The sequence below is a fragment of the Grosmannia clavigera genome (assembly GCF_000143105.1).
Source record: "Grosmannia clavigera kw1407 unplaced genomic scaffold GCSC_144, whole genome shotgun sequence".
Classification (NCBI taxonomy): Eukaryota; Fungi; Ascomycota; class Sordariomycetes; order Ophiostomatales; family Ophiostomataceae; genus Leptographium; species Leptographium clavigerum.
The window spans coordinates 1,457,235-1,471,179 of NW_014040797.1; the positions used below are offsets into that span (position 1 = coordinate 1,457,235).

The 13,945-nt window shown below is 59.3% G+C and overlaps 5 protein-coding genes across 5 annotated transcripts; 2 read left to right on the plus strand and 3 right to left on the minus strand.

The window, feature by feature from the left end:
- Window positions 1–1,133: 1,133 nt before the first annotated feature.
- CMQ_2551 (uncharacterized protein) lies at window positions 1,134–2,987 on the minus strand (the record flags this gene model as incomplete). The annotated part of the gene is made up of 1 exon (XM_014316629.1): window positions 1,134–2,987. The coding sequence occupies one exon, from the start codon at window positions 2,985–2,987 to the stop codon at window positions 1,134–1,136; it is 1,854 nt and encodes a 617-aa protein (XP_014172104.1).
- Window positions 2,988–3,931: 944 nt separating this feature from the next.
- On the minus strand, window positions 3,932–7,047 carry CMQ_2856 (kinesin heavy chain; the record flags this gene model as incomplete). The annotated part of the gene is made up of 3 exons (XM_014316934.1): window positions 3,932–4,166; window positions 4,334–6,864; window positions 6,928–7,047. 3 exons carry the CDS (start codon window positions 7,045–7,047, stop codon window positions 3,932–3,934), a joined length of 2,886 nt encoding a protein of 961 aa, XP_014172409.1.
- A 1,066-nt stretch (window positions 7,048–8,113) lies between these two features.
- On the minus strand, window positions 8,114–8,777 carry CMQ_2773 (ubiquitin conjugating enzyme; the record flags this gene model as incomplete). The annotated part of the gene is made up of 4 exons (XM_014316851.1): window positions 8,114–8,237; window positions 8,298–8,522; window positions 8,598–8,662; window positions 8,736–8,777. 4 exons carry the CDS (start codon window positions 8,775–8,777, stop codon window positions 8,114–8,116), a joined length of 456 nt encoding a protein of 151 aa, XP_014172326.1.
- A 789-nt stretch (window positions 8,778–9,566) lies between these two features.
- CMQ_2938 (acetyl-CoA c-acyltransferase) lies at window positions 9,567–10,927 on the plus strand (the record flags this gene model as incomplete). The annotated part of the gene is made up of 2 exons (XM_014317016.1): window positions 9,567–9,704; window positions 9,776–10,927. 2 exons carry the CDS (start codon window positions 9,567–9,569, stop codon window positions 10,925–10,927), a joined length of 1,290 nt encoding a protein of 429 aa, XP_014172491.1.
- A 1,084-nt stretch (window positions 10,928–12,011) lies between these two features.
- Window positions 12,012–13,915, plus strand: CMQ_3016 (map kinase kinase ste7; the record flags this gene model as incomplete). Its single annotated transcript, XM_014317094.1, has 4 exons — window positions 12,012–12,275; window positions 12,343–12,500; window positions 12,587–13,118; window positions 13,187–13,915. 4 exons carry the CDS (start codon window positions 12,012–12,014, stop codon window positions 13,913–13,915), a joined length of 1,683 nt encoding a protein of 560 aa, XP_014172569.1.
- Window positions 13,916–13,945: the final 30 nt, after the last annotated feature.

Below are 13,945 nucleotides of genomic sequence, written 5' to 3' on the forward strand. Positions count from 1 at the left end.
GCGATTGTGGCATACGTTGAGGAGCGACCGCTATCTTCGGCTATTTCGCGACACTTTTCTCTTCATCCTATCCTGGACATTGGTGCACCACCTCGATGTAGGAGGACCACGGCCGTCTATCTCCCATCCTACAGTAATGCACACGAGCGGCAACTTGGTTCGCTGCGAGGCAATAGCGGACAGTTGGTGGCTAGCACAAAGTACAACGGGCCTTTGCACAGACAGTTTACAGATATCAAGTGATGGGTGGAAGAAGACGAGAGATTGAGACGAACATGTACTTTCAGCTAGAGATAGCATCAATACATCCCGCAATACCACCAATGGTATTGGAGAGCAAAGTGCAGTAGTGGAAACAAAGTCCCAGCGATGAATGTTTCTGGGGAACGCCACCGCCAACACGGTCCATTGAGGGAGGGGCACTTCCGCAGCGAGGACGGAGTGGCAACACGGAGCCGAACGGACGTTTCCAACCGACTGGAAGGCTCCACCGAGGCCGACTAAAAAGGCGTGAACCAACAGTGAGAAGGGCCTGCATGGATATTAGATTTGCGCGAAACTAGGCCGAACCGGTGTTTTGGGTCAGACGAGCAGAGGAAAAGCGGGGCCGGACAACCCACCGGTGAAGAGTTTTGGGAAGCTCGGGCAGCGGGAAAAAGGACCCAACAAAGGCGAAGAGAGGGGAGCCGAAGTGGCGAAGTGGATGAGGAAAAAAGGGAAGCGATGCTATGGGCGTGTCCTCGTAAGATAGGAGTGGCGAAAGCACGGACAAGCTGGGAGGGAACGAATGCATTTCTATCGAATGTATCCTAATTCTTGTGCGCGAACAGCGCTTGACGCATGTCTCATTTCCATTTGCAAAAATCACATGCTGGCCGGCGGAAGCGGAGGCAGAAGCTGGTGCCTAGACCGAAGCCGAACGCTGTCGACTCGTAGTGGCGGTGAGCGAAGGCAGCGGGGCGGCGAATAGGCGGTTGCCCGAGGCTGTGTCTATCTGCACGTCTGCTGCATTCTGCATGTCTGCGTCGTTTGTCTCTGCATATGGCTCCACCTCTCGACGCCGCCTTTATCTCTCCACCTCTTCTCCTCCTCTCTCTCCTCTTTTCCACTGCGTACTCCACTCTCTTCTCCTCTCAAGCGTCTTCTATCACGCCGCTGATAGCAGGCAGCACCACGCCAATGGCGCCTCCGATCGTGGCGGTCCGGCTGGTCCGCTGGCCCTGGTACTGGAAGCCGGCTACCTGCTGACGGCGGTTCAGCGCCTTGATCATGTCGTCGCCGACGTGACCGGCCGCCGCTTGGGCCAAGAAGTCTGCCTTGCGCAGGTTGGCCGCCAGCCGCATCGACACGTAGAACCGGCCGTGCACCTCGTTCTCGGCCCGATGGCCGTTGCGCTCCTTGAGGTGCCAATACCAACGTTGCTGCTGTTGGTTCTTCTGCGTATTTGCTGCCAGCATGATCCCGTTGCGGTCCTCCAGCTCTTCGGCGAACAGCTGGCCCTCGGGAGGCGCCGTGGCAGAAGCGTTGCTGTTGCTGCCGGCAGCTGCCGTCGTCAGAGCCAGCCGATACACGTCGCCGATGAAGCGCAGGTGATCGTGGTCCGTCAGGATCAGGTTGATGCGCATAATGTCGGTGGTGCCGGGCGGGAGGTCGCCGCCGTTGTTGCTGTTGCTGCTGCCATTGCCGTTGCCGTTCCCATCGGCTGCGCCGTCTCGACGGGCGTCCACGCGGACGGCGTCGCCGACGACAATCTGCTCGGCGCCTAGAAACACGCCGCCGTAGATGCACTGGGTGGGCGAGACTTTGGGCCGGGCGCCAAAGACGGAGAAACAGGCGTTGATCTGGTTGGCCGCCGCCTTGGACGCCTCCAGCGAGATGGTGGCCATGTCGAAGCGCGGCAGCGGTGGTGCCACCGAGCCAGGCGGCAGCACCTGACCACAAGCCTGGGCCTGAGCCTGGGCCTGGGCATAGGCCTGGACGGCCTGAGCTGCCTGGGCGTTCTCGCGCACCAGCCGCGGCCAGTCGAGCGCGTCAAACGTCTGGCCTTGAAACCCATCGCGCAGGTCGGGCACGCTGAACGACAGGAACGGCCGCAGCACGTCGGCCCCCAGCGTCAGCTCGGCCGTCTGCAGGCCGGGCGCGCCCAAGGGGGCGATGCGAGCAGCCGCCGTGGCCGCGCTGCGACTCTCGCCCGGAGCCTGTAGCAGCTGCAGCACGATGCCCAGCCGCCAAGCGTTCTTCTGCGGCGGCTGGTACCAGACGAGCTCCCAGGGCCGGAAGAGATCGGCGCTGCCGCCGATGGGTGGAGGATTGGTGGAGGTAGTGGAGGTGGAGGTGGTGGACATGGCGAAAGAGGCGGCTATCAGGGTAGCTTTGGGTGTAGGTGGAGGCGCGGACGCTGGTGCTGATGCTTGTACAGGAACAGGTACGGGCGTAGGTGCTGCTGCTGTTGCTGGCACGGGAACAGGCACTGGCGTAGGTGCTCGTGTTGTTGCTACCGGAAGGAGGACGGTGAGCGGAGGGAGACTATCGCTGACCATGCGGACGCAGAGGCGGCACGAGCAGTCGGCGCGCGACGTCGAGTCGCTCAGCAGCCAGAGCAGATGTAGGGCCAGCTCGGCCGGGCTGCGAAACGCGGCAATGGGGCCGAGCGGGTGACCAAACACAAAGGGTCCGTCTCGCTCGCCGCCTTTGCCGGTGCTCTTGCCTTTGCGGCCGTCGCGGCTGCCGCGATGCGGCCGGACGTGCAGCGAGTAGCCCTGGGGCAGCCGCACGAGGTAGCTGGTCGTGTCGGCCACCGTGGACGCACCGTTGCTGTTGCTGCCGGCCGTCGCCGGTGTCGTCGCCCCGACCCCGAGATTGTACTTGATCGCCTTGCCTAGCTTGACGGCCCACGAGCGGGCGTAGTCGTGCGTGTCGGCCAGCGGCTCGCCCACCGGCTGCGTGCTCCGGCTGGCACTGTTGATCTGCTGTGTCGAGTAGCCCATGCCGTCCGACCGGGCGATGAAGATCTCGCGGTATCGCTGTGTCGGATGGTGATGCTGGTGATGCTGCTGTTGCTGTTGCTGTTGCTGTTGCGGTTGCTGTTGTGTGTGGCTGGCCATCGTGCTGCTACCCGTGCTGCTGCCTATGCCATTGCTGTGCGTCCCTGTCGCGGATGGTCGCGGTCTGCTGGCAGCTGCAGACGCTGTCGCCATGGCCAGAGGTCCGTTTCCTGTCGTCGGTTGTGCTCTCGGCGGTCGGCTGGACATTGTCCTGACTGGCGGCTTAGCCGTTGACGACATGGCCAGAGATCAGACGCGCAATGAGCCTCCCCGCCAAACGACTAGCTCCGAGACCTGAAAGCCCGTTCCGGCTCGCCACACCCTCTCTTCTTCTTCGTTCTTCGTCCTCGTGAGAACGGTCGGGGTCTGCGGGCAGACGCGTCTCCCCACGCAGGCCGCCGATCTGGACAAGCTGTGGCAACAATAGTTAGGGCAAGAAAACACGGCCCATCGCCTGGACGCGGTGCGGTATCTATCGGTCGGCGGCTGGTCGGCGTGGTCGTTGTCGTGATGAAATCTGGGATATGTCTTTACTCTTCCAACAATTGAAGTTTAGCGCTTTATTCGCCGAGTCTGCTTAGTCATCATCGTGCCTTCCATGTGCAGTACGCCCATGCTCTGTACTCCGTAGCTCTTTCCTTCCTACATCTCACGTGTCTTTCGCTCTTGGTTTAAGCTGTAGATTTCTGCTCTGCACTCTAACTGTCTTGACCTCGTTACATGGGACAAAGGAAACGGACATGCGGCAGGAAACAGGACGAGAGCCGGAGAGGGGGAGAAATGAGGAAAGACGAGAGACGAAAGAGGCCATGTCTGCTGGCGCTGCTGGCCATCGACGAGAGGAGCCCCTGTTCCCGGTTTCCTGGCACGACTGTCCGTCTGGCTGCCTACGACTTCTGAAAGAACCAGCTGGATCTCTTATTCTCGCTGGTCTGCAGGCTGGCCACCGTCGGGTTGGCGGCCGGGGCATCACCACCGCCACCACGCAGAGGCTTGGCGATGCGGCTGCCGGCGCTGGCAAAGCTGAAGCCGGCCTGACCGGTCGGCGAGCCCAGGCCACGCGTACTGCCAGCCTTGGCGGCTTCGAGACGCTCCTTGACGGCTGCCAGCTGGACCTCGAACCTGGGCGTGTCAGCGAGGGGAGGAAGACGACCGAGACGAGCGAGAAGACGGAGAAGACGAGAAAGACAGACGAGGAGAAAAACAAGGACAAGGACAAGGAGATGGACAAGGAAAACAAGAAGGAAAACAAGCAAAAAAACAAAAACACAAAAAAAGGGAAAACAGACTTGTGGTTTGCCTGGGCCATCTTCTCCTGGCTGTCCTGCAACAGGCTCTCGAGGCTCTGGATGCGCTCGTTGCGCGCAATCAGCTTGCGCTCCGCAATGGCCACCTCCTTCTTCAGCGCCGAGTTCTGCTCGACCAGCTGTCGCTGCACATGGGTCAGCTGCTCCAGGTTGCGCTCCAGGAAGGCCATCTTCTTCTGCTGTGCCCGGTTGTTGCTCGACCGCAGCACGTTGTTGTACTGCTCGCGCGTCTCGTCGAGCGAGATCTCCAGCTCCACCACCCGCTCGCATCGGTTCTGCAGGTCGCGCATCAGGCTTTTCTTCATCGCGTCAAACTCGGCCATCTGCTGCGCCACCGTCTTGCCGTTGGCCAAGGCTGCCTGTGCTGCCGCGCTGCCGACACCACCACTGCTGTTGCTGCCGTTGCTGCCGCTGCCACCAACACCGACACTGCCGCTCGCCACGGCGCCCGCCTTGAGCTGTCGCTGCAGATCCTCAATCACCACCTTCATCCGCTCGTTCTCGCTCGCCTTCCGGTTGACATCCGACCGCAACTCTTCCATCAGCTCGGCCTGGGCTGTCTGTCGGTCCGTCAGCGACTTCTCCAGCCGCGCCCGCAGCTCGCCCGCATCCTCCGGTCCCAGGTTGCGCGTCACCAGGTCGTCGTACTCCTGCTGCAGCGCCTCCAGCCGCAGCTCCAGCTCCGCCCGCCGCCGCGACTCCGACTCGCTCGACTGCGCGCTGAAGGCCGCCAGCTCCGCCTGCCGCACGATCCCCTGCGTCTCCACCAGCTTCGTCCGCAGCGCCCGCAGGTCGTCTGGCGGGATCACGTCGCCCTCGCTGCTCAGCTGGTGCAGCACGTCAAGGTTCTCGATCGCGTCCGCAATCGCCTTCTCGTTGTCGCTGAACACGTCCGATCCCAGGTCAAAGCCCGCCATCATCTCCGCCATCTTCTCCGCCTTGCGCTTCTCCTTCTCGTCCAGGACCGCGTTCGTCTCCTTTGCGCTCATCTTCACGTCCAACAGCTGCTGCTTCAGCTCGTCCAGCTCCACCGTCAGCTCTGCGTTGGCCTCCTTCAGCGCGTCCATGGTGATCTGCGTCTCCTTGCCCTCAAACGAGAGCCGCTCCAGCTGCATCCGGATCTCGTTCGTCTCGCTCGTCAGCCGCTCGTTGTCCTTGCCCAGCTTGCCGTCGTGCTCCTTGACCATCAGCAGCTCTTCCTTGGCCTCGCGCAGCTGCTTCTCCGACGCCTCCACCTGGTTCTCCTTGTCCGCGATCTGGTCCTGGAGCTCGTTCTCGCGCCGCAGAAACTCTTCCCGCTCGTCCTTGTCCATCGGCAGCGACGGCGTGCCTGCCCGTTCCGAGATCCCCGGCGTCTCCGCCCGTCCCTCCGGAATGAGTCGCGATGGTGTCGACGGCCGTGGTGACGCCGCAGATGCAGCCGCAGCCGCTACCACCATCGAGTTTCGCGGCGTCACCACACTGCTGCCGTCCCGCGCCGGTACCCATTTCGTCTGCGGCACCGCCTCGCCCGACCGCCACAGCTGCACCTCGTTCTCCAGGTTGGACACATAGCTCTCAAACGACGTGATCTGCGTCCGCGCCTTGCCCAGGAGCATCTTGAGCTCGGCCGGGCTGAGCTCTGCGTTGACCTTGGCCTTGTTCTTGATCGACTTGGCCCGCATGCCGAACCGCAGCGTGCTGAGCGTCTCTGTGTCGTTGTACGAGCTGGGCGAGCAGTTGATGATCAGCGTCGTTCGGCTGTTGCCTCCTAGAGACTCCTGTAGAATCCGCGTGAGCTTCGAGTCGCGGTACGGCACGTGCGACGACTTGCCGTCTGTCAGCGCGTTGATCACCATGCCGAGCGCGCTCAGACTCTTGTTGATCTTCTTGGCCTCCTCCAGCGTCTGGCCGCTGGCACCCGTCTTGCCGACCTTTTCGGAACCTGCCAGGTCGACGAGGAAGAGTTGCCCGCTCTTGGCCGAGCCTGTCTCGACGTTCTTCTGCGTGATGGTGATCACGAAGATCGAGTGCGACCGCGACGATTCCTGGTTCATGTTGGTGGCCGCCACCGCTCGCGCGTTGCCACCCCGCCGCATCACCTCGTACACCTCCTGCACGCTCGACACGTAAATCTCCAGCAGACCCTTGACGTACACGCCCCGGTTCTTCTCCTCGTGCACCGGCAGATTGTCGTTCTGCGGCGCCATCAGGTCGCGGATCCGCTCCATGTAGATCTCCATGTAGCTCACCCGGACCGTATACTCGATCGTAGCCGGGCTGGCCAGGATGCTAGCAAAAATCTGCTCCACAATGCGGGGAATCACACCGCGGCCCTCACCGTCGTCTATGCTGGTGCCCATCATCGTGTAGGACTTGCCCGCACCGGTCTGCCCATAGGCAAACACCGTGCCGTTGTAGCCGTTCAGGATGTCGTCCACCGTCGGCTTGATCGAGTAGTCGAAGATGTCCGACTGCTTGCAGGACATGTCGAACACCCGGTCGAACGTGAAGGACCCCTGGGCCTCTTTCGTCTGCTCACATTAGTTTTTCTGGCCTTTTGCAGCGGACGGCGACTCCCGGGAAACACGACATACGTCAATGGTACAGGTGTCATCGCCGTTGAATCGCACAATGGGCTGGCCACCGGACTCGTTCTCCACCCGGTTCTGTGGCCGAAACCGGGCCACGACCTTGATGCTGTTCGCGGCAGACATCTTGGCGGTCGACGCGGGCTATCCGCACGTGGTGGCAACCACTCGTCCTGCGGACTCGGCCGCGTGATCGAACCGGCGTCACGCTGCGCCTCGTTGCTGGCCTTTCGGACCGTGGCCTCGAAACGAGCCCGCTGGCAGGGACGGACGGGTAAAATTGCGGTGAGGACCCGACAATGGCCAAGGAGGCAAACTGTGGACAGAGACGGCCTGATCGAATGCAGACGCTGGATGCTGCCGCCGGCCTGACGGAAGAATCACTGGCTCGTACAGAGCTTGTTGTGGAGGGGAAGAGCAGAGGGGGGGCCGCGACGGGAGGCGATGTATGTGCGTCTGAAGTAGTGATATGCCACTGGGCTCTGATCGGATCGGCAATTTGTCGCGCCCTGCATTGAACCGTTTATTTACATGCTAGCTTACTGAGCTATTGGTGCATGTGTCAACTTTCTGCAGGACCGCCCAGGCAGCGTGACACGCTAAATTCCGTTGAAGGACGCTGTCCCACTAGGCCTCGAGAATGTAAAGCCCCCCCTGGGGCTAGTCTGTTTCACACTGACGCAAGGTAGTAAGATAGTTGGTGCGATGTTCTCTGTATTTATGTCTATATGTACAAATGCATAATCGCATATCCCTGCCATGCATCTATACGTTCATAACAGAGCCCGACTGGAATGTTGGTGAGCGTGGCCAATAGCAATGCAGTCTTGTCTCAGGAGACCTAGGTCGAGGCCACAAGGATGGACAGAAAATGTGGGAGAACGGATAGATGTGTTTCTCTCGTCCACATGTGGTATCTGGATACATGGATCCCATTTGGAAAAGCCCCAAGAACGCCCCTCTCTCCCCGGATCTAAGCAGGGCTGTGGTGATTCTGTTCGTAGGCTTCCCTGTGTCTCCCTCCCCTCTTCCTATCCTTGTGTCGGCCTCTTGGTATACCAAACGAAAGATAAAGGCCAAAAAAAAAGCAGACTTCCTTTGAATTGCCATTCAAAAAGCAGCAAAGCAAATGCAGACACACAAACTGCCGGCTATGAAGGTAGAAACCACTCTCCGTGTCTGTCATGCTCGCTCAATCGTCCCAGCTCTTCTCCACCGTCTCGCGCACTCTCTTGTGATACTCTTTGCGGTTGTCCTTGTACAGGTTCGACGCCTCCACGTTGGCCGGCGAGCTGGTGTTTGGATCGTTCAGAAGACTGCAACGGCACGTTAGAGCGCTGTAACAGCGAAAGTGAAGACGGGCAACGGTTACGTACCTCTGAATGCTGGTCAGTACGGCAGCCACGTCGTAAGTCGGGCTCCACCGATTTTGCAGGATGTCTAGACAGAGCTCGCCGGAGCCGTACACGTTCGGGTGGAACATTGTACTCAGAAACTTGACCGAGGGCGGCTTGTTCGGGTACTGTTCGTCAAACGTCATGACCAGGCGGAAGGTTCCGTCTTCAAAGGGCGTATCGCCAGGACCAATGATAACGGCATTCCTATATCGGCGTCAGCTGTCAGTGTACCAACCGGCTAAGAAGTCAAACCCTAGTCGAGCCGTTCTTGGGACTGACCAGGTCATGACATTGTCTGGGATAGGCGAAGCGGAGACACCGGCCGGTGGATCAGTCTGCATGCGCTATGGTATCGGACGCCTGTCAGTCTGGGAATGCAACAAACAGCGGTGGTCCCGAGCCGCCATGTCCACGAACCTTGAAGTCGCGCATGAGACGGCGACGAGCCGCTGTAGACATTCTGAGATACAAATGCTTCTCACGAACGGTTCCGCCGGTGTGAACGGGCAACGTAGTTCGATGCAAACGGTAGACAGCTCCTATCGCTGGGCAGGGGATCTTGCTTCCAACGTCACTAAGCTGGCTTCAAATTGTTCGTTTTTCCTTCGTTCGGATGTCCGGTCCACAGGTAAAGCTGATAAGATACTTCCGTATACAGCTGGCGTTGTAGGCGAGTAGGCTTGAGGGCACGCGATGAACATGACGAGGCAAGTTATCGTTCGGGAAGTGGCGCGAATTGGGCGATCTTAGAGATAGCGATGGCGACTTACGCCACGGTCGCCACCGACATCGTCTGTGGCTGAAAATGTAGTCACGTGGCTTTGCAGAGGATGCTTCTCGCGTCTTGCTCTCTACGTAGACGCCGTCTCGAACAAATCACTAACCGAAATGGGCAAGAAAGCAGGTTGATTAATGATGATCAACTGATGCGGACGGGGCGCATTGTCTCGGCTTGTGGTACTTCCCAGATGCATTCGGAGAAATGCAAGATATAGTGTGAACATGAGTGTGGACATTCCGGAGCCGGGCTTAGTTTTCGGTTATACCATCGATTATCGACGGCGTAGCTCGGCTAGAAACGGCGTGGTTATGTAGAGACCTTCCCCCCCGCCCTTCATGTGCATCAGCAACCGATTTGCCATACCGAGGCTCAAATAAATATGTAGTCTCACAGGGCCGACCCCAGATTTGGCCGGTGCTGTTTCTCCAGAGTTGTCTCCCAACTTCTGCTTCCATGCCATTTATACCATGATTCGCCAAATACGCCCGTCTCTGGTTTGTCGTTGCCGGACAACGACAACACGCCAGTTCTCTTCCCAGTCGCCGCTGTGGCGCGAAGTTCGAGAAGCATACATCTTGAGCGCTTCGCGGACACCAACTGCAAAGGTACATCAGCTCTATGTCTTTTGGCAGAACGTGTTTATTCCCTCCGCCATGCTCGTACTGACCTCTGTTAGTTCAACGGCTCGTTTCTCAACGTTTCGGCCCCACAACTCGGTGCTGTTGCCATCAAGTCGGCGATCGAGAAGTCGGGCGTGCCCATCTCCAAGATTACCGATGTCTACATGGGCAACGTATTGCAAGCCTCCGTGGGCCAGGCACCCGCACGACAGGCAGCCATACTCGCCGGCCTTCCAACATCCGTCGAAGCTATCACGGTGAACAAGGTGTGCGCCTCGGGCCTGAAGGCAGTGTCGCTAGCAGCACAGAATATCCAGCTGGGCCTGGCCGATGCCCAGGTGGCCGGTGGCATGGAGAATATGTCTCGCGTGCCGTATTACGTGCCACGGGCGAGCGGCTTACCGGCCTTTGGCCACGTGCAGATGACAGACGGCCTACTCAAGGACGGGCTGACGGACGTCTATGGCGGCTTTCATATGGGCATCTGCGCAGAGAAGACGGCGAAGAACCACAGCATCACGCGTGAAGATCAGGACAGCTACGCGATCCAGTCATACGAGCGCGCGCAGGCGGCATGGAAGGCTGGTGCATTTGTCGAGGAAATTGCGCCGGTGACAATCGTGGACAGGAAGAAGAAGGAGACCATCCTCGACACAGACGAAGGTTTCCTGGACATCAACGTGGACAAGCTGCGGTCGCTGAAACCGGCCTTTATCCGCGACGGCACCGGCACGGTCACGGCAGCCACCTCGTCGACGCTCAACGACGGTGCCTCTGCAATCGTTCTCGGCAGCGCCGACGTGGCGCGCGAATATGCGGCCGGCGGTCGGTCCCGCGTTTTGGCCCGCATCTGTGCCTCAGCCGACGCGGCCGTTGATCCGATCGACTTCCCCATTGCGCCGTCCAAGGCCGTTCCCCTCGCGCTGGAGCGGGCCGGCATCACGAAGGACCAGGTGGCCGTCTGGGAATTCAACGAGGCGTTTGCAGCGGTGATCAAGGCAAACGAGAAGATCCTGGGTCTGGAAAACGCCCGCGTGAATCTGCTGGGCGGTGCGATCTCCTTGGGGCACGCGCTAGGCAGCTCGGGTTCGCGCATATTGGTCACACTGCTGCATCAGCTCAAGCCAGGCGAGTACGGCGTGGCAGCCATCTGCAACGGCGGCGGGGCGGCAACGGCCATGGTGGTCCAGCGCATAGAGTCTGTATAGATGGAGAGGGGAAAGAATGGACTAGATATTTCTAGATAAGACAAAGGTGGCAACAGAAGATAGACGTTTGGACGAATGAACAAAGGACTAGAGAAGCCTTCTTCTAAGCGGGAATGAATGCATGGCAGCTTGGCTTAGTGTGACGCACGTCGGCGCCTATGAGCGTTTGTGAGAGGTTGACATGTTGGTGGGCGCACTTTGGAGGCTTTAGCTGCTTGCGTCTCTTTGACGGGTTTCAACTTGTCAGGGGTGCTTAGGCAATCATCATGCGCTGAAGTGCGGGATGAAAACGGCCCACCAACAGCGCGTTCCAGCGCACAGAAGCCCCCTATCGCGTTACAGACTTCAACCAAGGGGCAAAGCCACCACTAGCAGCTCACAGCGACCTGAAAGTCCCCATAAAATGGGTAGGAGACAGAACGAACCGCTATAATATACAAGCCAAGCACAAGGCAAAGTAAGGCCAACGACGGCGATCACGACAGAAGTCCCTTTTCGAAAGGGGAATCATCCCATCTTACGTTTCCTGCAGCCGCCTTGTAGTAATCATCGAGACAGTGCCACCTCGGCCAGTTCCATTCTAGACAGCAGCAACAGCAGCAACAAAGCTTCGTGACGGTGTGAAGGCAATCTACCAGTCGGCCCCGGACACTACGAAACCAGCGAGAAGCCGGGAACCGGGAGGATAGCAGATAAACGCATCCGGACGAGGTCGGGACGCTAGGCGCCGACCAGCAACCAGCAGCTCGCGGCCAACGAGGCCTGGGAACTTCCAAGATCGAGACAGAACAGCATCTCTGGCGGCTTGTGACTACTGCAGGAGCAAAAAGTGGGGTGGGTATCCTCAGGTTCGGGTTCCCAGGCTCTCAGGCCCTCAGACTCGTGCTTGCAGGGTCGCAGTTTCCAGATTCGCAGACCCGTCCGTCGCCCCTCCTCTGGTCATTTTTCGCGACTCTTCTGGCTGCCTGCCAATTTGCCGCTGGACAAACGACAACGCCCCTTTTTCTTCTGGCATCAGCTCGTCAAATCGCTCTCCCGTTGACCGCCTCCTCTCAACCCTTCGTCCTTTGACTTCATCACTGCCATGGCCGACCCCTTCGCCCCCCGCTCGATGAAGCGGAAAAACGTCAAGGGCCTCGCCCTGACGCCGGCCGCCCCCAAGCCGCCTCCGACGGCAGAGAATGGCGGCCGTGGCGACGACCAGTCTGGCCAGCTTGAGATCGGCATCGAGTACAACCTGGACCTGCGTCCCAGCGACCTCGAGTTCATCAAAGAGCTCGGCTCCGGCAATGGCGGTACCGTCAGCAAAGTCCGGCACATTGTCACCAACACGACCATGGCTCGCAAGGTGCGTCGGCTTCTCTCTGCAGTGTCTGCTGTTGGCTTGTTGCTGACCAGGCCGTCCGTTCCCTTAGGTTATCCATGTCGAGGCCAAGCGAGAGATGCGGAAGCGGATTGTACGAGAGCTACAGATCATGCGTGGCTGCCACTCCGAGTATATCGTGACGTTTTATGGCTCCTTTCTCAACGACAACAATGACGTGATTATGTGCATGGAATACATGGATGTTGGGTACGTGATGGGGAAAGGCAGGAGCAGAGAGACAGTCGGTGCAAGTTGTGACCGTTTGTCTGCTAACATGCATGCACCTCGCCCAGCGCTCTTGACCGCGTCTCCCGCGTTTTCGGCCCCATACGTGTCGACGTTCTCGGCAAGATCGCCGAGGCCACGCTCGGCGGCCTGACCTATCTCTACGCCAAGCACCACATCATGCACCGCGATATCAAGCCGTCCAACATCCTCGTCAACTCTCGGGGCTCCATCAAGCTGTGTGACTTTGGCGTCTCTGGCGAGCTGATCAACTCCATCGCCGACACCTTTGTGGGCACGTCTACCTATATGGCTCCGGAGCGTATCCAGGGCGAGCGCTACACAGTCAAGTCGGATGTGTGGAGTTTTGGCCTGTCCATAATGGAACTTGCTATTGGTAAGTTCCCCTTTGCTGCTAGCGAGCAGCTCTCGGACGCCGAGAGTGCTCCAGCTGGTATCCTCGACCTTCTGCAGCAGATCGTCCACGAACCGGCGCCGCGTCTACCCAAGAGCGACGCTTTTCCCTCTATTCTCGAAGACATGATCCAGAAGTGTCTCTTCAAGAACCCGGACGAGAGGCCAACGCCACAAGACCTCTTTGTAAGACCCCTCTCTCTCCTCCACCAAGAGCTGGCAGCTGACAAATCCTCTTTTCGGTTGGTTTACAGGACCGCGACCCATTTGTACAAGCAGCGAAGAGAACACCGGTCGACCTGCAAGACTGGGCAGTGGGCTTGATGGAGAGGGACAACCGGAAGTCCCACCTCGCGCCGCAGCTGTCGCCGGCCACACAAGAGCTTCTCCGCTCCACCGACACGTCGACGGCCAACAACGGCGATGCCCGTACGACGCAGACACAGACACCGACTTCAGGTGAGATCCCCATTGTGGGCGATATTCTGTCACCTCGTGACCAACATAGTACCAGCCTTCCGGGCCGGACCCCGACGCGGGGCGGGACTGGCAACGGGATCGAGAGCGGGGCCATCACCAGCGGTGGCGCCAGTCGGGATGTCCCCAGCAATAGCATCAGCTTCGGCTCCGGGTACAACAGCCTTGGCCGACCAAATGGACAGGCTGTACATTCAGGCCTGGGATCGCGAGTAGTGGCCGTGGAACCTCCGAGTGTTTCACGTGCCCCGCCACCAATCCCGGTTGGGCTGCGCAACGGCATGTCTAGTGCATCATCCAGTGCCGGCCACAGTACTTTCAGCCTTACTGTTCGCCCGGCGCCCAAGGTTGGCGGACCGCCACCCCTGCCACCGAAAAAGGAGACATCAGACGAGCATCGGCGGCGTCAGCTGCTGTTGCAGCAACAGCAGCAACAGCAGCAGCAACAAATCTTGTATGCGTCTTCAAAAATGGAACCATATCCCAATGGATATCCAAACAAGTAAACCCGACAGCGCTGTGCATGAGGTTAACAT